The sequence below is a fragment of the Hippichthys cyanospilos genome, chromosome 10 (genome assembly GCF_059441005.1).
Source record: "Hippichthys cyanospilos isolate Australia breed blue-spotted pipefish chromosome 10, RoL_Hcya_1.0, whole genome shotgun sequence".
Classification (NCBI taxonomy): Eukaryota; Metazoa; Chordata; class Actinopteri; order Syngnathiformes; family Syngnathidae; genus Hippichthys; species Hippichthys cyanospilos.
In genome coordinates this window covers 18,672,259-18,694,326 of record NC_142378.1, presented here as the reverse complement: position 1 = coordinate 18,694,326, position 22,068 = coordinate 18,672,259, and the positions used below count along the sequence as shown (strand labels likewise).

The window sequence follows — 22,068 nt, the reverse complement described above, 5'->3', positions numbered from 1 at the left end:
AAAATTACTTTTAATATTATTATTACTGTAACGTATCATTTGACAGAACTGCCTTGTTAGTTTTTGTACTTTAATAATATAAGCCCACCTCCTCCCGCCCAAGTCGATGTGACGCTCTCATTTGCTTGTTCCGGGTGAACACAGCAAGCAATCTCATTGGATACTAAGCTGTCAATCAAAGGGCTTTTACAAGCTCTGATTGGCTGGTTTTGTGGTACAAACGTAACGTGTGCGCAGAATTGAGCGCACGCACAGGAAGAATAGCGAGAATTAACCTTGAATTATAATATCACGATTCCTTTTAGTGAATTCAATATTATTGTAAATTCAATTCCCAATTGAGTATGTATGTTATTTAGAAGTGCTGCAGGATACCTACCTATGGTGTTCCCCACTTTGCCAACCGATCCAACCAGACTTGAAATAGGACAAAATTGTTTCGCGTCAACTCGTAACACTAACCGGAATATACGTTCATTATTTCAAAAAGATGTTGTATCCATTCCATATGTGGTAGCCTATTGGAACTGCTTTGTAGCTAACATTGATTGGAAGAAAATTTGGAATCTACCTGCCAGATATATGCTAACTAATAAAGTAAAGGAAGTAACTTTTAAAATAATTCATAGAGTTTACCCCACTAAAGTCTTTTTACAAAGATTTTAAAAGGATATTGATGTAAACTGTTCTTTCTGTGAAGACTGCCCCGAAGATGTGTTTCACTTGTTCTGGTCTTGCCCCTTTTCCAATAGACTGTGGAAGGATATCTGTGCACTTGTTTCTGCACATGTTAGTACTGACTTTTCCCTCTGTTTTGAGAATGTATTGTTTGGCTTCATCAATCACTTGACCATTAATAATAATAATCAGTTATGTTATAAATTTCATTATACTCTTTGCTAAATGGCATATCCACAAATGCAAATATGCCTCTCAAAAACCGAAACTCTGTCCTAATCAATGAAGTCAAACAATATATTAAAACTTTGAAACTATCTAACAATTTAAAAGCAATTAAAATCTGTGATCTGTGTACTCTTTTTAACATATTTGTGTAATAGTGTATTGCACAGTTTTTGAGTTTTTGGTTGTTTTACCCTGGCGTTATTGTTCTTGTTGTTACTGTTTCTGTTTTTGTATTATACTCAATTATATACTGTTATGTTGATTAATTAAAAAAAAAAAAAAGAATAGAGCGAGCGAGATCTCGCAAACGCGATGTTGAGCGTATAGACTCTAAACCAGGTGTCATGATCTGTCTGTGTTTTTGTTGTGGGTTTTGGGTTGTTTAGTTTAAGTTATAGGTTCACTGTTTTCCCCCGCGTGTCATTACTGTCATTAACCTCACCTGTCGCCCGTGTGTGTTCTCCAGTCAGCAGCCCCGCCCCTTGTTGTTCCCAGGTGTCTCGCGTTTTCATTAGTTCTGTTAGTATTTAAGCCCCAGTGTTTTTCCTCATTCCTTGTCGGGTCTTTTTGTACGTCTTCCCCTTGCCGTCTTACCTCGCGTTGCCCTGCTCCCTTCCTTCCCGTGCTACCTCCCATTCCTTGTCGCCCCCAGTCAGCTTCAGGTTAGCGTTTTTGTTTGTACTTTGAATTTTTCCGTTCTTTCAACCCAGCCTTTGTTTGTCATTAAATCACCTTCACTTGAGCGTTACCCCAGTCAGTCCTGCATTTTATTGGTTCCGCCTTTCCCACATCCCGCACCTCCTCAAACCGCCATGCCCCACCGTGACACCAGGGGTGCCCAAAGTCGGTCCTCGAGGACCGCTGTCCTGCATGTTTTCCAGGTTTTTTTTCCTGACACACCTGATTCAAATGATCAGGATCTATCAGGTTTCTGCCGAGCTTGCTGATGAGCTGATCATTTGAATTGATCATTTGACTTTGGACACCCCTGCTCTCAGCGGTTTTCAGCCGCCGTCAAACGATATTGTCCCATACTATACAATAAATAGACTCTAGGGCATACAAACAACACTACTATGGAGGTCGAGAAGCTTTAAACAGACTTCTCATCTCTCCCCAACGTGGTGCTCGCCAGGAGTTGTTTACGGTATTTAGATCGCAGTAGTCCTTTTCAGAGGAATCAAAGTTTGTTTTTTTTTTGTTTGTTTTTTTAATGTTGGATGGTTTTGTTTTTAACTTCAGTCAGATTGTAGATTGCACAACGTGTTTTTTTTTTTATATATATTTTTGCGTCAGAAACACAGATTTGCTATAGTGAAAAGTCCCCTCTTGTGAAAAGTTTCTGGCTGCAAATATAATTTTGTTGTAGAGAAATTCTGCTGTAGCTACGGACAATGGTAAATGCAGCACGTCCTGCTGTGGTCGTGAAAAACAGCCTAAATCCTACACAGTGCCCCTTTAAAGCAGTGCTTCTCAAATAGTGGGCCGGGCCCCCCTGGGGGTGCGCGAGGTGATGCCACGAGGGGCGTGGATGATCCCAGGAAAAAGGCTTTGTTTTTGTCATGTGGAATGTAATTGCAATAAAGTAATAATTTTCATTATTTTTTTTTTGTTTCAGGCACTTTGCTTCTTTTTTTCCATTTTAGACTAAGCTATAACCCGTATAAACACGATAAAAAATAATTAACAGTTGTTGAAAGTTGATTTATTTTGCGTTTTTCTGTTAATGTTAAGAAGGATACATGTGTAGGTATACTTCAACAATTCATCACTGATAATCTTATTAATATTCAGTGCATCGACTGGGGGGGGGGGGGGGGGGGGTGAAAAGTTTTCTCTTTTCTAGGGGGGGCCTGGCAAAATATAGTTGAGAAACACTGCTTTAAAGGAACACGCTAAATGTTTATAGAATTATATTTGTGGCAAAATAGCAAGTGAGCAATGAAAGATTTTGCTGTAAATCAATAAATTATTATTATTATTGTGAAATGCTAATTAACGATGTACAGTTAAAAACACACACTTCTATGTCATTATAAAACGAAGAAAATCACCTGAATCCTACCACTATGGAACTTACTAAAGCACACGTGTCAAACTCAAGGCCCGAGGACTAAATGCAGCCCGCCACATCGTTTTATGTGGCCTGTGCAAGCAAATCATGTGAATTTCCATGACCCTTGCTAAACTCAGTTTGAAAATTGTAACTTGTGTTGAGCTATATCAGGGTTATTTTTAAAAGAAGACTAAAACACGCCCAGCTGCTAAGCAACAAAATAGTAAGTCAGACCAACCAAGATTGACTTTTCTCTGCCGGGAAAGGGAAGGCTTTTGCCTTACATTCTCATGCTTTGCCAACAGCGTTCGCCGCTCAAGCTTCCCCGCTTGCTTTTTATTCATTCAGCAAAGCATTGCAATTTACAAGACATAACAAAAAGAGCCAGCCGGGTGCCGCCAACAGCTGAGCCAAGGTCCCAGCTCGCACCTTCCTGCGTCAACAGCTTTATCTAAGGACTGGGGCAAGATGAACTAGGACTGATGGATAGCAATGCACGCTATTCTAGACAAGAAATAAACACATAATGATTACAACCTAATATATGATTCCTTTCACAAATAATAAATGATATATAATATATAAAGATATTTTGCAATATTTGTTTTGTTTTGTTACAATTAAAAATTCATCAAACTCTCATTCTTCTGATTTCAAACTAAGCCATCCATTTGTTGTGTACACTAACAATACTATTAGATGATTTCAAATGGACTTGGTTTCCTCATCATATTGGCCCAAAGAGGGACTTTGTTGTTACAAATTGGCCCGCAACAAAGATGAATTTTCTAAAGAAATAACTATACAGTACAGACCACTTAATAAGGGAGGTGGTCTATTATGTCTACAACAAGGGAGGTCTGGTGTTTAATATAGTGAAATGCATTATGGGCGTATTCAAATTAACATTCACACCTCATTGTGTGAATGCAGGAAGTCCCCAAATTTAATTGTTGTATTGAAAACAATACATATAATACATTTTGAATTTTACCGTTAGATTATTAATAGTTAAGTATGTCAAGTTGTAAGTTGTTCTGACTTCATTTTAGAAAGGATTAAAAAAATAAATTATAATGTCCATCAAATTGACGCGAGTTTGTCAGTGCAAAAAGCACATTCATACCATTGGCAACTTTTGTGGTGCCAAGCGGTCTCCTTTCAAATGAAGACTCTGACTCAGTGGTGGACCATCAGGTCCAGCAAGGCCTTCTCTGCAGGCCTAAAATAACCTGACATTAACACAATGTACTATAATATCACTGTAATGAAAGTCAATTTCATTTCAAATTTATTTTTACTAAATATGTTTTGTATGATTTTTTTTTTAAATAAAATGATTCTCCATACTCTGTTTTTTTCGTTTCATGTTAAATCCATTTGGTTGCACCCCTTCTAGTGTTGTAGTTTTAAGTCGGAGTTTTTAGCCAATTAGAATTCAACTAACTTGCCTTAGCCAGAAGCCAGGGCATTCGCATCAACACGGCGCGGGTTTCTGCACAAGCGCAGATGGATATGTGTGTGAGTGGCCCGTATCACTTAATAGACAGCTGTAATATTCAACCGAGTCATAAGATCGCCACCTAGAGGCCTCGCATTGAATGTGCCGTGAGCGGAGGCTCACTGCAGGAAGGCGGTGGGTGCAATGCTCAACAAGCAAGCTACTCTGTGTCGGCTTTGCCTGATTGCTTTAGAGGCATAGCTGTTAGCAAACCTGTCCCGACTTAGCCATATTTCTAACTGGGCCAGCAGGCTCGTGAGCTAACCCTGGCAAATAGTTCTGCTGGGAATGCCTTTTGTTTACAAAGGATCGATTTGGTGTTTGGAGCTACACTCGATTTGCAAAATTCAATAGTTTGATCAAGGCAGCGACAAGACACCAAAGCACAGCTGGAAACACGCGCTATGCTGCTTTTAAAAACTTATTGGGACACCTGAGTGGATATACAGTATTGTAAATCCCAGTTCGTGTCAAGACTAAACTCGGAACCGGAACGCAAGGAACCCCAACCGGACACATGAGTCAAAAGCCAATTAACAGAGTTTATTAAATCAGGGTGCACCCCAAGCGTGAAAAAACAAAACAAAGATTAAAAGGCAAAGTACAACTAACACAAAGTACCAAATGAAAGAGAAGCAAAAGGCCTGGGCAGAAAGAGTCCAACTGAAACAGGGAGGCGACGAGGGAGCGGAGTCAGCGGGAGAGCGACTAGAACAAATCAAATTAAACGAGGGATTCCGAAAACTTGAGCAAAGTACAAACTAAAGGAGTAGACATGAACGTGAAGGCAAGCCAGGGACGCTGGAGACGCTTGAGCTGCATGAGGAAAAACCCAGCAGCTATTCTCCTGCACCAGACGGCTTATAAAGTCCTTGATTGTATTGGCGCACAGGTGTGAGTGGCTGGTGACTCCACCCCCTCGTGGCAGAGGAAGAGCACTGCCTAAAGACAGAAACATGACAGTTCGAAGGTAAAGAGAGCTCCTCAATGTGCTAAGGTGCTTTTAAAAAAAACTTTTGGAACACCGGAGTGGATACACTGTGCATCTCAGTGCCAAGAGAAAAAGACCTCATAATGAAAAGGTGAAGAACAATTGGGAGATATTGAAAAGCCTGATCGATTGTGACCTCTGTTTTGGTGAGTGCAAGCTTTTTTTTTTTGTTTATTGATTCATTTTTAATATGTTTGTGTGATTTTATTTCGTTCATATTCAATTAATAGTAAAGAAATACAATCGACGTTCTTCTTATATTAAACTGCGATCTATAATTTGGACTCCATCAAATTATGTGGATATTTATTTTAAATTATTATTCATTTTTTAAACTTTTGACAGCATCACGTATAATGACAAGTTTTAATGGCGGATGCGAGTGTAGCCCAGTAATGCATACGTGTGCGCATGGGGGCTATGTATTCGAGAGTCTGACATCACAGAAGCCGTGCGTGTGAAAGTCACGGCCCGCCACTGCCGGACTTATTCCTCAGTGTTCGTCCCATCCCCGCCGGATTTGCTGGGACTGTCACTCCAAAAGTCGCCTCAGGGTGCGTTTTCAACTCATAGCTCTTGAAGTCGTAAATTCATTTTTTTCTGTTTGATGTGCAACAAGATCACAAGCTATGCTAGGCATTTCAATGTAACAAACGCAAAGGGAAAGGGGGTAAAATAACCACTCCGTGAAATGAACCCCCCCGTCCGCTCAGTAGTCCTGTCTGTAGCACTCATAAATCTCTGATTGTAGATTCACCCCTACAGTTACACTGTTACTTGTATATTTGTCCTATAATTTAATTAAATACTTGCAACCAATATAGTCGAACAACCACCGCATAATTAACAAACATGTTATGCATGCACCATATAATTAGCTTTTGTACTAGATAGAATGAGCTGGGAGACCCTCACAACAAAAAAATAGACGCAGTAATTGGAGGGCCAGTTGTAATTAATACTTGTTATCAGAAGAGAGCAGTGTTGTGCTACACTCACGTACATCACGAAACTGGTGATGAAGCAAAAATAAATGAAAAAAGGGCTGTGGCATTTGGCCTTGTTACCCATTAGAACGGCTCCGCCCACAACATTCAGCAGAATTATATCAAACACAGATAAGAACAATCTGCAACAGGATCCATAGAGCATGAAGTGAAACAAACAAGCGCAATTCATGCTATTTGTTGATGTAACTGAATTAATCATGGAAAGAAAAAATATTAACATTTTAACGGCGTTATTGGTGAATAATGAGGATGTCAGTGTCGAGAACAAATTCTTTTCTTCTATTTACTCTGAAATCGTACTGCCTTATTAATCCTTTAACTCTCCCACCAAGAAAAAAAAATATAAAAAAAAGAAAGCAACATGTCAGCATGTATTTTCCTTTCTTAAAATGCTCACAAAATGATAAGAGATTTCCCTTGCAGAACTTTATTTAGTGTCGGTAGCAAGCAGTCTAACCGGTGAGTGTAACGTAGTAAAAATATCCAAAGGGCGTGGCTAAGAATTTGACGTCCCTTCTCCCGCCACGCCGCTGTGACGTCATCTCGGAGACGGGTAGCTGTCCGCTCAGCGCTGGTTCTGAAAAGCCCAACAAAGATGGCTGAGAGCTGAGCGGGTGAAGGAGAAGAGCATTTTAGCGCACGGACACTCCGCTTTATCCTTTAAATATCGACGGGAGGACCTCGGCGGTCGCCGTCAAGCGAAGTGTGAAGAAATTCCCACTCATGTGTTGCATCGCGACGCCCGTCGGGCCGCGGTGGTGGTGGCGGTGGTGTGGCTGCTGCTAAGCGGACGTGTCACATCTTCGACGGCGGCGACTGACGGTCACAGGGAAAGTAGCGAAGCGTCCGGGAATTGACCCCAAAAGCCCGGTCAAGAGATGTCCTTGCTGTGTGTTGGAGGTAAGAAGCGTTGTGATGCTTTAACGTGCTAGTCTTGTGTGAAGCATTGCTTTCAACGAAAAGGCTCTAATAGAGCTCTGTGCAATTATGGTAGCGGTACCAATATTGATTTGTGGAGTAGGTACCAAATGCTCTGAAATAAAATGGAACACATTCTCGTGTCAGTTCGGGCGCATACTAGAAGTGCTTGGCCACTCCAGTCTAGTGTCCTGATTTAAACCCTAACGGTAACATTGTTGGGCAAGTTACTTAAAACTGGAATGCATTATTTATTACGTATTATTGTCATTTCAAAGGAATCAGTTACATTACAACATTACTGCATTTAAAATGTAAGGCAATACACTTCTAATGCATTACCTTTTTATTACTCTCAGCAACATAACTGGAAATATGGATTTAACTGGAAATTATGGATTTACCAAGGTAAATGTCGCTCATTACGCTCATTACACATCCAGTGGAAGGTTGGTTTACGCCTAAAAATAGGCCAAATCATTTCATCGGTATTGTATTGTAAACTTTTAAAGACAAGATATATATTTTTTAATCCCTTTATTACTTCACAGAATTGTGATGCAGAAACAGTGCATTCCACAATTTCATTATTAATATTCAAATTCAAGTTCAGTTGGCTAGGTTAGGGACAGACGTTTAAAAAAATTGTTTTGGTGGGGCTAACATTAGCAGCCAGTCTTCATCACTGTTATTGTGTTTAACGTACAGTTTTCCCTGACTTTGTATATTCTTCACCTTGTTACACATTCACCAGAACTATTCTTAGATTATAGCAATTGTACAGTGAAAATTAGTGATAGCTTACCTTGTCGTTATTGCTAGTTGACAAGGTTTAGAAATGCTGGCGAATCCACTGTAGAAAGTGGCAACCTATTTTCGACTTACAAAATACTCCATGGCATCCCTGAGCTAGACAGTCATAATTTTTCACTGTCAATCCTCTACATGGTTTTTTTTTTCGCTAACTTCACGTTACTATGGCTCCGCTCTAAATGGTTTGTCAAAATACTGTACCGAAGTGGACAGTTCTATAGATGCACCTAACTATTCTATTCTTCTTGTCTTTATCTCTGATGAATTGAAAGTAATGGGCGTATGTCCATCTCGTGTCTGTACTGTCCATATTCAACCTGTTGTCTGCTTCTGCCACCTGATCTCAGCAGTAGCAAGTACTAATAACAGAAAGAAAGAAACAATTTGCTCCGGGCTTTTCTCCTCTGTTCTCGCAATGTTTCTCGCTGCGTTTTTGGCAAATTTGGAGGAAAAAACCCACCACTATAAAGTAAAAAATGCCATGTAATGCATTGCGTGCATACTCTCATTGTATCAAGTAAAATATTAATATTTTTTGTGTTGTAATGCATTACACGACCGCGTTACAGCAAAAAGTAATGCTTTACTCCCAACACTTGTATCTAATTCATATTATGATCCTTCATTCCTCCTTCTGAGTTCAAACCTATTGTTTGGACATCAAGTGAAACCTCATCACAGTGAGCATCAAAAAGCAAGTGGTGGGCAAACATTTATTCTCAAAGGGCCATATTTGGTTTTTAAAAATGGATACATTGCCGAAGTCATCGCTAGATGTGACGTAAAAACAAGCAACATTATATAACTGGTTTTCATTTTTATTGTTTTGTAGTGCTGAAGTAACCAATACCAGTATGAGTGCTCAAGTCTTGAATAGTCACCAATATCCCAAGTACCAGTAGCACTTGTACCTCTGCCACGAACATGATAAATAGTTTTAAAGAAAGACTTTTAAATCGGTGGTGCAGTGGTTAGCACGAGTTCAAATCCACCTCGCTCCAGCCTTCCTGTGTGGCGTTGCATGTTCTCCCCAAGCTTCTTTCCACGCTTCCAAAACATGCATGGCAGGTGTATTGGAGGAACCAAACCGTCCTTAGGTGTGATTGAGTGTCCTATTGCCCGAAGTCATCTTAGATAGGCGCCTGCAAGCCTTGGGAGGATAAGCGGTTATAGAAAATGGATGGATGGATGGCTGGACTTTTGAAACACAGACACCTCAACTCCCATTGTGAGTCGAGGTGTCGGTATTTGGCCATCTCTATTAATGTTAAAGGCATAGTTTATGTTCTTCTTTTTTTTTTTTTAATTGAACCATGTCATTAGCGTGTGGCTTTTTTTAATGTTGTGGATGATCTAGATTCTTGAGCCTATCAAAATGTACTACAGCATGGGGTTGCCGTTCATCAATTGCAAGGCAAATAATCAATCGCACTCATCTGATCACAAGTCAAGTTCGAGGAGAGGGGTTGCGCTTATTAATAATTTTATTATCAATATATATTTTGTGTTACTCTATAGTATAGCTCAGTGTTTCTCAAATAGTGGGACAGGCCCCCTTGGGGGGCATGAGGCAATGCTAAGGGGGTTGCGGATGACCCCAGGGAAAATATTTCGTTTTTGCCATGTGAAGTGTAATTGGCATTAAATAAGGATTTTCACCTTTTTTTTATTTATTTATTTTTTTAACGCACTTTGATGCCCCTGGGTTTTAGATCTGGAATGTCAAATCCGTTTTAAATTGCGGGCCTTATAGAGAAAAATCTATTCCCAAGTGGGCTGGACTAATAAAATCATGGTATAATATTTATTTAACTTTAAAACAACAAATACATTTCCTTAGTATTTTTTATTACTGTGCAAAATAGTAAAAAACAAAAAATCATTATTAACCATAAAACATCAACATTACGAACAATCATGAAACATTTCAAGTTTTTTATTTATTAAAAAAAATCAGCTCATTTTTACACTTTATAAAATCATCTCGCGGGCCAGATTAAACCCATTTGCGGGCTGGTCAAAAGTCACTAGCAGCTAACAGTAGTGGTTCACATGTCTGACTTGCCTGCAAGCAAGGTGAGTTTACTTAAGGACAGGATCAATGTAAGTGTGAATGGTTGTCTGTGTTGATTGTATGTGCCCGGTGATTGACTGGCAGTTAACCCTAACCGCCAATGGGCTCCCGTTTTGTGTGAACAGAACAAGTGTAGAAAATAAGATGGCTGTATTACATGCAAAATGCAAATTAAAGCCCTAATAGAGGTGACCCCGCCCCCTCCCTGTGCCCACCCCAAACATAGACACTATTTGCAGAATTAGGGTATTTAGTCAAATGGCCTGCAGTTAGAGTACAAGCAGAAGGGATGATTGTCTCGAATGTGTCTTCAGGATTGTCTTCAGCTCTCCCAAGCATTCCAGGGAGTTATGAAACACCTCGAGCTCTTCTACGGCATCATCTGAGCAATTAATTCATTGCTTGGAAGTCAGGTTCGAAATTCATCCTGGTGCATTTATGTCCTCTGTGTTGGCATGGCAACCTGCTTGGTCTCTCGATGCTCCAGTGTTGTCATAATGATGTTCTGCTGTTGGCTCAAGGGTAACCTAAATTGTGTTTAATGTTGGTCAGCTTAAGTGGTGATAAGCATTGCAGCGAGAGAGATGGGACATCACAACTTCATTTTGACGATGGCTTGTGTTGTCACATTATCTGAATATGCCTATTTTGATGTGGAGACCGAGGCTAGATTATAACATGAAAAAGCATAAATGACATATATCCACATTAAAAAGGTTTTGTTTAGGGGAAAAAAATGACTTGTGATGGTATTTAATTTTTGTTAACTCTCCTTTTAAACTATTTAATTTTGTGAAATAATGATGACTGTTCAATAAATATGTCTTAAATAAAAAAAGACATACAGGGATTTATAAAAGTCAAAGCTCATTTAGTTCGCTCTGTACCACACACACTGGGTGACCATAAAAAAAAAAAAGTTTGCGTCAAAATCAAGTTTTTCTTGTAAACGTGAGTATTGAATTGAGAATTGCCCCTAAAGTCCAATTCAGTTCTTGAATTTGGATTTGAATCAATGTGGCAAAAGGATTCACAATTGCAATTGAAATTTGAATTGCAGGAAGTAGAGATTCCATGGAACTCAATGAAATTCATAATGCCAAATTAGAGTACCGGTATCTTTAACAATGAAACCTTCCAGTAGATTAGTCTAAGCTTGCGCAGAACCCCACAACTGTTGAAGCAAATGCCCTAGCGCCTCCGAAAGCAGGCAGATTACATACAGCCTGGCGACACAAAGTTAGCTAAATTCTAATTGGCTAAAAACTCCAACTTAAAACTACAACACTAGAATGGGTGTAACCAAATGGATATAACATTCTATATATATAAATATATATATATATATATATATATATATATATATATATATATATATATATATATATATATATATATGTATATATATATATATATATATATATATGTATATGTATATGTGTGTGTGTGTGTGTATGTATATTTAGAAAAATGAATTTAAAATGAAATTGACTTTCATTATACTTGTTATAATTATTATAGTTTACTATAGTTATGATAATGATGTCAGGTTATGTTAGACCAGCAGAGAGGGCCTTGCTGGCCCTGACGGTCCATCACTGCAATATACACTGTTTCATTCCCACTGATAATGTGAGAATGAATTTCTCCTGATTACATTGAATTTGGGCTGCATAATTAATTGAATTTTTGATCGCGATATTGGCTGCCACGATTATTTAAGATGATAATCGGCGATATTAACATTTAAAAAGCCGGCTGCGTAGTGCTGTACAGGATATGTCAACTCATGCACTTTCGGTCATCCTACCACAAGGGGGCAAACGCAAGGGACTTCATTAAGCATCGGGCAGAAAACATGGCGGAGGAGTTCTCTGGTGAATACGGTAAATAACTTCTGGCAAAGTTGTTCTTGTATGCTGTAGATTCCATCTACCTGCATGGGAAAATATCGGCTGGCTGCGAGGAAAGCCGCACGTAGCAAGTGCTGCAAAACGCACGCCGGCGAGATCCCGTGCATCTTCTTTCGTGTCAAGAATAGGATGTTATGGCAATGCTGAATTTGGTTTTGCTGGCGTGCTACGGAGATATCAGGTTTCAATCCCACCTTAAGAGCCTTTAGATGACAATGTTTCCCACATGATTGCATGCTAAAATCCTCTGTTTTTCTCAGCCCGTAATATACCGTACTAGCTGTCAATAGAAACCCATTTTGAAAAATCCGATCTCTTCATATTCACTTTGAGTGATTCTGTTACTTTTAGCAGCCTCTCACCAGCCCCAGTGTGAGAATGATTGGCAAAAATTGGATTAAATTGGGTTTGAAATGGCCAAAAATGACATTTTGACTGCGAAGTCCATACTCACATCGAGTGATTCTGGTACTTCTGCTGTTTTATTTTTTTGGATTTTTGGATTTTTCTTGCAAAAAAAACAAACTTTAAGGCTGTTGTAGGTGTCGTTACAGGCCAGTTGTAGTATGTGCTTGATTCAAAGCAGGCTTCATATTTTTCATTGGTTTCCACTCAGCGAGTAAGTTAGCTGTGTTGCCCTGTGTGCAAAGTTTTTGCCATAATTATTATTTCCTTTATTTATTTGTTTATTATTATTTTTCAGTATCAAATCTTGAAGCTATGTTTATATATACTGCTTGTTTAAAAAAAAGTGTTATAAATAGACAAGCTTGACCAAAAATGATGAATGATCATGATTAATAATCGTGATGGCAATATTGACCAAATTAATCCTGATTATTATTTTGGCCAAAAATCGAGCAGCCTTACATTGAATTAAAATCCACTTTTTTATAATTCTGTTTTACACAGTCCTACTTGATGCGAAACATATTTTCATAAGCATAGAGTCAACAATTCAAGGTACTTAACACATTTTGGTAAATATGGATGTGATTCAGCCTTCATTAGGGGAATAAATGCTTAAAAATGACTTTAAGATTAAATTAATTGTTGAAATCAAATTTGAGATTCAAACAAATCCAAATTATCACGGCAGTCCTTTGTATTTGATCTCATTAGATTTTGCAGCAATGCTGTGACCAAGGAGAGCATTGTACATACAGTATATGTATGTTCTCCCAACCTCCATATATTGCACATTTGGCAAAGAATTTTGCAAGTGTTTTACTTAACACCAATAAAAAGTCAAAGTGAGAGAAGCTTTTAGAAGCTATGGAATGGAATACATTACCAATATTCACATTGCACCATCAATTGCACAGAGCAGGATGTGACATCTTAAGTGGACCATCTCAGGAAATATGCATTGCTTGATCTGCCCTACATGTGATTGCTTTCTTTTCCCTAGATTTCCTATTTGAAAAAGGAGAAATCTTGCAATGGAATCAGCATTTTCTTCAGAACATATTTAGCACTCATCCTCTCTCCGCTTCCCCAGTAGCGCTGCCTTACGCCTATAGTCCTATATGCCTTCAAGCAGCGAGTACCCCTCTTAACACCCCCCACCCACCCAATCTTCCCTCCTATCCTTTCCGGCACCCCCCAACCCTGTCACGCCGAAGTGGTTATTTTTAGAGTTGGGGATGCAGCTCGCTGTGCCAGCTCACACACAGAGATTAATGGAGCATGAGAGAAAGGCAGCGGAAGGGTGCACACGTGCACGCTCGCCACATGGCAGCGGGAGCTCATCGGGGAGAGTGAGGAGGAGGCTGGGGGAGGACTGGCTGCTGGGGGCTGCAGGGAGGAAACTGCATTTGAGGAGGAGTGTTGACAAGGGTGCGTCTGCCATTTAGCGACTGTTTCAAAGGAAGGGAGTAAAGAAGAAGCTTCCAGGCAATCAGCGCCGTGTCCCCCCAGGGTGTGTGACCGCCTCGCCGGCAAATGAGCTTGGTCTCAAGAGAATTTAGGAGAAATTCGCATGAAATGTCTTGGACTGTAATTAATAGCAAAGCAGGATGATAGCGGCTAGCGTTTCTTGAAAACGTTTCACTTTTGAAGTCTGACAAATCACGTTGTAACATCGCATGAGGGATGCCTCTCACCTTGGATGGATTACATGTCAATCACTGTATGGACACACAGAAACAACGATTCATGCACATTCACACCTATGAACAATTTTGATGCAGGAATATCAAAAAGCCAAGTATCCATTTTCACAGATTTGTATTCTGCGTCGTGCAAAGGTGACAGTGGCAATGCATTTGAAATCAAGTGGGCTTTGCTTACGTGAGCTATCTGTTTGACTTTCCCGGATTTTGAGTCCAATGAACCTAACATAGTTGGGCATTTTAATTTTTTTATTTGCTGGTCCCATCAGTACGTGGACCCCCTTCCGTCGTTTGTGGCCCGTTATTTTTGGAAGTTTGCCCAAACTGCAAACGTCAGCCAAATGTTAATGGCTAGGGCCGGGCGATAATATCAATATATCAGTGGCTTGTGATAAGAAACAACACAATATGTGTATCGCAAAACGATATTCAGTTTCCAATATATTACATATCAATTTTGAGATGCCTAACTTTTGTAATACATGTATTTCATGATAACAAAGTATTTGATAATATTAATTATAACTATCCATTTCTTCTTGATTTTGGTCGTTGTTTTTTTTCTCGCCAGTGCTAGTGACGTCTCTGATCTGGCTTGTTTTGCTTATGGTTGAGTGACTGACGAAAAGACAAAGTTGAGTTGAATGTTGTTTGTTAAAGAAGAGCAAAATCTTCCATTGCGAAAAATTTCAGCCTTAAAAAGAGAAAGACTGACAACGATGTGGTGGATAAAGTTGCTGTGTGTTTTCATTGCCAGCAAACTGTATGTTCAAGCGATGGAAGGACCACTTTGACAACGCACATGTGACGCCACCAAGCCAAACCCTAATATGGAAGTCAAAAGAAGCACTACATAAGCTGACAGCAGGCAACCATCCATAATGGATTCGTTTTCAAACAGTTTATTTAGAATCACAGTTTATGCTGTACTGATATGTACAAATGTGCGGACTGATGTGTATTTGTGGTTTTTGTTTTTTTAAGGTGTGCTCATAGATGTCACTGATGTGCTGCTTCTGAAAAAGAATGTGATATGAATGTGACTAGAATTAGTCAGCAACCATGAAGTAAAACATCACGCAAACATTTGGCAAAACTCAATAAACAACACTGATTATGCATACAATGACATTAAGCTATACATTGGTTATTTGTATTCTTCTGGCACTTGTGTGCAATATGCAATCACATCCACTAGGGAGCAATAATATGATTTAAAAAGCTTTCACTCCCTGAAGTCATTGTTTTCCAAGCAGAAAACAAAATTCACATTTGCAACGCTTAATTTAATAGAAAATGAAGTTCTTTTTTTGGGAGGGTTGGGGGGGTTGAAATTTCTATCTTGCATTTCCTGGCTAAGAGGCGAACAGAGTGAGATTTTCACTATGCTCTGTGCCTACTGATTACCTCCTAGGCACCCAAGAATGTTTTGCCTATGTGCAAATGATTTTGTCATTCAAATTACCGGTATATTTATAAAGCATATTAACACAAAAATTTCTTATTAGTTAATTCCAATAATTGCTTTTAGCTCTAGGCCTTTAGTCATTTCAGTTCATGAAACCATGACTCTGAAACGTAGCGTAAACATTGTGACCTCCCAACTTTGCTTGCTACCTTCAATGAGAGGAAAGTGTTGCTCAGTGCAATACTTTAAAGATGTTCTCTTTTAATACTAACTGCTGCATACTCATTCTTTAGCACATACGTATCTACACGTAACTAGCTTATTTAAACTCACATAGTCTCCACTTCGTTGTTGTTGTTTGTTTAGTCAAAGAATTTGTGTCTATACGAATCCAGCACAGTGTAGTTTTATTCACTTACAAGCATGCCAAGTCGCTAGGCGGCAGTAGTATTGCCAAATTCCGTATAATTAGAAAGAATGTCCGCCTCTGGTGTCACCGGTACCTACATCTTTAGTGGTAAAAATAGTTGCACGATGACACAAATCTCCGGTTTAAGATGGTTACATGCAACCGCAAAAGCAGGCGATTGCGCAAATCTCCACTTTGGGCGGAGGTTTTGAAAACTGGAGACATTTACTGCCAGTTTGCGAGAACCCCGGCTATGTGTCGACAATTCCTGGGTGCATGCATGTGTGCTTGCTGCCTATTTAGACTATGGTAACACTTACATGCTCCCAAGTATTATGGCATTTCTCAGAAATTTTGAGATACAACTGGGTGACATGTCAAACCATTACCAACTGGTCAGGTGACATTGATAGTGGCAATGATAATGACAGATTAAAACGACGGATGAAATGTACAGTTCTGTTGGTCATAGTATGTCGTTTTTAAAATGTTGTCATTTGGCGGTCCGTCTGTGATGAACTTCCCACCTCTGAAACCTACTGTGCATGTTTATGAAATTAGTCAAATTACTTATGGAAATTACAGTAAATACACTTATTAGACACGACACAACAATATACTGTAATTCGAGGATGATGTATAAAACACTGCTCGCTGACAGTATTGCTTTGTGCAACATAATATGATACTGCAGTGGATATATTCTTGAACTGTCCAGATAAATTAACTCACTTATCTACTGTAGCATTAGGTTGTGGGTTGGGCTTCTGCTGGTGGCAACAAGCTCCAATGTATCAAGATGAAGAAGCTCATTGTGAGTCGTTCTCCCAGGCGGTGACAGCAAAGCACCATCTTAATCAGTGTGGACAAACTGGCTTCTTAAAATAGTAGTGTCACACTGTCACCCCTTGAGATAATAATGGCCATCAGTTATCCCTCTGATGAATGAGTCAAGAGGAGTGCGGGAGTACATGCGCATGCTAAGCCTCCAAAATAAAAACAAAAAAACATAACTTTGTTTTCAGAGTCAAACGTTAGGCACTATTGTTGAGGAAAAATAATCTAGCAGTGTCAGCATACTGGTGCTTAAACAAGCCGATTGTTGAAGGGTGGAAGCATGAGTGTCAAGTATTCAGGAATATGCACAGTATGATGTGAGACTGGTTATTGACTCAGCGTCCCTTGAGAAACAAATCTCTAATGGCACACTGTATCTCCTCACTGTAAAGAGAATGTCTCCTTGGGGATCAGTGCACTTCACAAACAACACTCATTGCAAGAAAAGCACAACAGATGTGTAGCCATCTCACAGGGTTTCATTTGAAAACAAGGATGGGCCAATTCTGTACAGCATTTGTATGGTGTCTTGTATGGTGGCTGTCATTTACTTGAAAAACATTCTGAACACAACTGTGTATTTATTGAAGCCTGAAAGTGGGACCTAAATATGCTTGGATGCTTACATTTACAAATTATGTTTTGTGAGTATGAATTGTTTGTCCATATGTAACTGTACTGAGCAGCCAGAAGATTTCTTATTTCTCAGCTAGCAATAGGGCTGCACGATTATGGCCAAAATAATGATCACAATTATTTTGGTGAATATTGCGATCATGATTATTAATCATGATTATTCAGCATGTTTGGTCAAACATCTATTTATTGCACTTTTTTACACAAGCAGTATATACTGTATATACAAGACTTGATACTTAAAAATAATAATTATAAACAAAAATAAAGTCAATAATAATTATGGCAAAAACTTGCTGAGTGCAAACCTAGCCTACTTAGAAGCAAACATACACTACAACAGACCTGTAACACCTAGAACAGCCTTGAAGTTCTTTTGCAAGAAAGAAAAGCAATACAAATGTACCAGAATCACTCGAAGTGAGTATGGACTTAGCAGTAAAAAAATGTCATTTTTGGTCATTTCAAACCCAATTTATTTGAATTTTTGCTAATCGGATTTTCCAAAACGGGTCTCACTTGACAAATATGAGCGTATACCAGGGGCTGAGAAAAGCAGAGGCTTTTGGCATGCAAACATGAGAGAAACTGTCATCTAAAGGCTTTTAAGGTGGAATTGAAACCTGATACCTCCGGAGCCAGTGAAACCAACTTAACCTTGCGTTTGCCCCCTGGTGGTAGGATGACTGTAAATGCTTGATTTGACATGTACTGGTAGGGGCCTTTTTAAATATTAATTTCGCGATCGCAATTAAAATTCGATTAATTGTAAAGCCCTAGCCTAGCAATCAATCCAATTTCATGTTCTATGGTTTAATTAAACTTTATCCGCAGCATGAAGGTGGTATGAAATAAAACAAATAAAACAAAACACTCACAGTGTGAGGTTAATCCTTAATCCTGTGGTGCCACAAATTACAATGCAACGTCGAAATTTGACTTTTTTATGAATTTTGATCTTGGATTTTGGACTCTGGGTTAGGTATATCCCATTATGCTTTCATCCTAACTTACGCATCCTTTTACATTATCAAGAGGGTTAATTTTTTCAATAATTTAGCTGTTCCTTTCCCCCTAAAATTGGTTCTTTAAAATTATTTTTTTCTTCTTTAAAACGGTACATTTTCATATATATTTTCACAAGTTTTGTGTTCATGTAACTTGGAAAAAAAATTGTTAATTGAGATAATATAAATAATGGAATTAAAATATTTATTAAATAAACCATTGATATATAAATGCATACATACAATACATAGCCCCGGATTAAGGTTGTTGTATTTGTTTCACCACAGTTTATGTAAGCATTTCAAAAGACAGGCAGATTTAATGTGATGCAGAGATTGAAGGCCAGTCATCCTATCATGACAATGCTGCTTGTTGTGCATGTTTGCTTGTACATGGTGTAACAGAGCACAGAGCCTTCTCTTGAATGCCAACGTGGCATCAGGGCTGTGAAACAAGGCAAGAAGCAGGGATGAAAAGTCAGTGCTGTTAATATTAATGCCTTACTTCTGAACGCCGGGACGCTAGTTATACAGCCACGCTGTTGGTCAGAATGAATAATGAATGGGCCCTTAACAACACTGTGGTTTTAAAATGTCCGATGTCACCAGCGATTCTGAGTGCGGAGGAGGAGGCTTTATAATCTTGTGAAACGTTTCCCCATTGTACTAAAAAGTGTAGTGAGTTTTGCTTGCTCACTAAATTGGGGACTAGGGAGCACAATCTCAGATTTTTCTTTTTTATATAATGATAACAATTAGAGCTGCAAGTAGCTGATTGCCAATTTAACCAATAGATATTTTTTGATTATTGGTTCATCATTCTGAGACCTCAATGCTCAGAATTTCAAGCTCTCGACTGAAAATATTCCCAGATTTCTCTTGTCCCGTATCAAAGCAAACTGTCATTGTATTTGAGGTGCAATAATTTATCGATGAATTGACAATGAATCAGGAATGAAATTAATCTATAACGATTTTTAAATAATCTACAGGATTTTTTACACATCAAAAATGATCACAATACTCAGAATGTCAGCATTTCCACTAAATATATATATATTTTTTTATTTTGTTGTCTTTGAAATCATACTGCTTATCAGTGCGTTAAATCGTAATAACATTTGCAAACATCTGCTTTTACTTTGGAATGCAATTGTCAATAATTTAGCACCGGCTAAAAAAATCAGATTAATTGATGAAAAAGCGACAGATTCATCAATTATTAAAATAATCATTAGTTATCAGCGCTAACTTTGTTGAGTCAAAAGAAAAAAAGAAACCTGCTTTCATTTTGGAAAACGATGGTCAACATGTTTGCTGATATTTTTTGTCATGTCATGGACCAAACCAACAATCAAATCATAAAAAAATGGTTGCGCAATGTCAATTTGACGAAATGCCCTTTTTCAATAAAGTGATGTGAAATGTTTTTTTAATCAGACTCAGATATTAACAAAATAAATCAGCAGTTTAAATGAATGTTAAAATAATCATTAGTTGCAGCCCTATCAATAATTAATTATGAATGCTTACATACACATTTCTAATTGATAGCGACCGTTAGTTCAGCGTGTTTTTCACTTTAAAGTAATTTGGAATAGGCTCCTATTCAACTGCAACCATGAGGACAAACACTATAGAAAATTGACATACTGTATATTACGGTGAATTATGTTTTGTGTTACAGATATTTTGCAGTGTTTTTGTATGATAGAGCTCCTAGAAAACATTAGTTCATTTGGCACTAAGGGCCCTGTTTTTGTGCCAACATGAAAGTCTGGCCATGGCGCAGTGCAGATTTGCTCGGGGTGGGGCCAGACAGAGATATGGCAATTTCACATGGACTGACTCAGTTTGTCGTAAGTAGACCGATGCTGTCTAAATGTAGCAGGCACCAATCATGTCATCAAAGAGGCCACTTTCCAGCCCTTTAATTGTGGCGCATCTGACTCACATGGAAAGTGCAGACATGGCAGAAGGTGGAAGACACCAAACTTCACCAGAGAGGAGTCTGATTTGTTTGTCCGGGAGGTTGAAGCACGCAAAGCATATACTGTATATTCCGTATACTGCAAGTATACGGCATATACTTATACATATTGCACAGGCCGATTATTTTAATTTGTGCTGGGAGCAAGTCACAGCTATTGTAAATGAGTCCTCCTACGGCACATTGAGAACCAATGCACATTGTACGAAGAAGTTCAATGGTATAAGAGGGAGGGCAAAGGGTAAACTGGTAGAGAGCAGTGGGGAACATGAAGGCGGGACTGCTTCCACCTCTTCTCTCAGCCCCCTTGAGGACTTTGTCACTTCTACCACCTCCATCGTAAGGCAAGTACATAGAAGTGTGGAGGCTGGCGATCTGGAATACTTCTCATTATCACACTGTCCATTTGAGCTGTTTAAAATGATTGTGCAAATAAGATGGTGCAATATTACTGAAAAAAAGTGTTTACTCAATTTTATTCCATCAGGTCGTTGTACATGATAAAATAATCTAGATCTGGAAACTGCCATCCACTGCGATCGTGTGATCATATGGCACCAACCCCTCACTCACTTATATTTTTCTGTACAGTCACAGGATGGGTGTGTGTATAAAATATAGTTTTGAAATGATAATGATTAGAATTCATTCAAAGAAATGATTCCTGTGATGACACAGAGGGACTTTCACATGCCGTGTTCATATTTACATAAATACGATGAAAAGCACCAGACATGTCCCCGGAACTCTAATCCGTGTGACTGCGTGCCTCAATCAAATCCACCAAATTCAGGTCTGGTGTGGTCTTTCCAAAATCATAAACGCGATAGGCTGGACCTGCGTCGTAGAGAAAATTATGATGTGCTCCTTTTTAGGCATTGGCATGCTCAGTACTATGAAATAAAGCTAGAGGTTTGCAGACAATCTTTTAGATAATCACTACGCTGAAGTCTCACAAGATCGTTTGATGTTTGAACTTTGAGGCATTTTAAAAAAAAAAAAAAGTACTCCAGGTATTACCACTTTTGGGGTATTGCAAGTGTAAATATACAGGATTGCAATATCCATTAATGAGAAAACTAATTCTGGCATTTGCACATGTGCATTGTGTGATTTTTAATTGTGTGTCTTTGCAGTGAAAAAAGCCAAGCTTGATGGACCACAAGGTAAGATTTGTAATCATTGTACTCTGGCTTGTATTACATGGGCTGCAATTGTAAATATTTTGCATTCTTAAACCTGCAGAAAAATTCAACACGTACGTGACCCTCAAAGTGCAAAATGTCAAGAGCACCACCATCGCCGTGCGTGGCAGTCAGCCATGCTGGGAACAGGATTTTATGTTGTGAGTCATTCTTTTTTTTCAAACGCTCTTTCGTTATTCCGGTTGGATATCTCTTCATACAAAACTTCATCTTGCCACCTGCCATATACTGAGCATCATATTTGCATTGCCTGGAGCAATAATCACTACTTGGGAGGGAT

At 38.8% G+C, this 22,068-nt stretch overlaps 1 protein-coding gene across 1 annotated transcript in view; it reads left to right on the top strand.

Moving 5' to 3' along the window:
• Positions 1-7,015: 7,015 nt before the first annotated feature.
• The window catches only part of unc13a (unc-13 homolog A (C. elegans)), a 67,624-nt gene continuing 52,571 nt past the window's right edge, over positions 7,016-22,068 (top strand). The window contains exons 1-3 of the mRNA XM_088424871.1: positions 7,016-7,364; positions 21,720-21,749; positions 21,829-21,928. Coding sequence (XP_088280997.1) covers positions 7,343-7,364; positions 21,720-21,749; positions 21,829-21,928 — 152 coding nt within the window. The 5' untranslated portion in view covers positions 7,016-7,342. The remainder of the gene's footprint in view (positions 7,365-21,719; positions 21,750-21,828; positions 21,929-22,068) is intronic.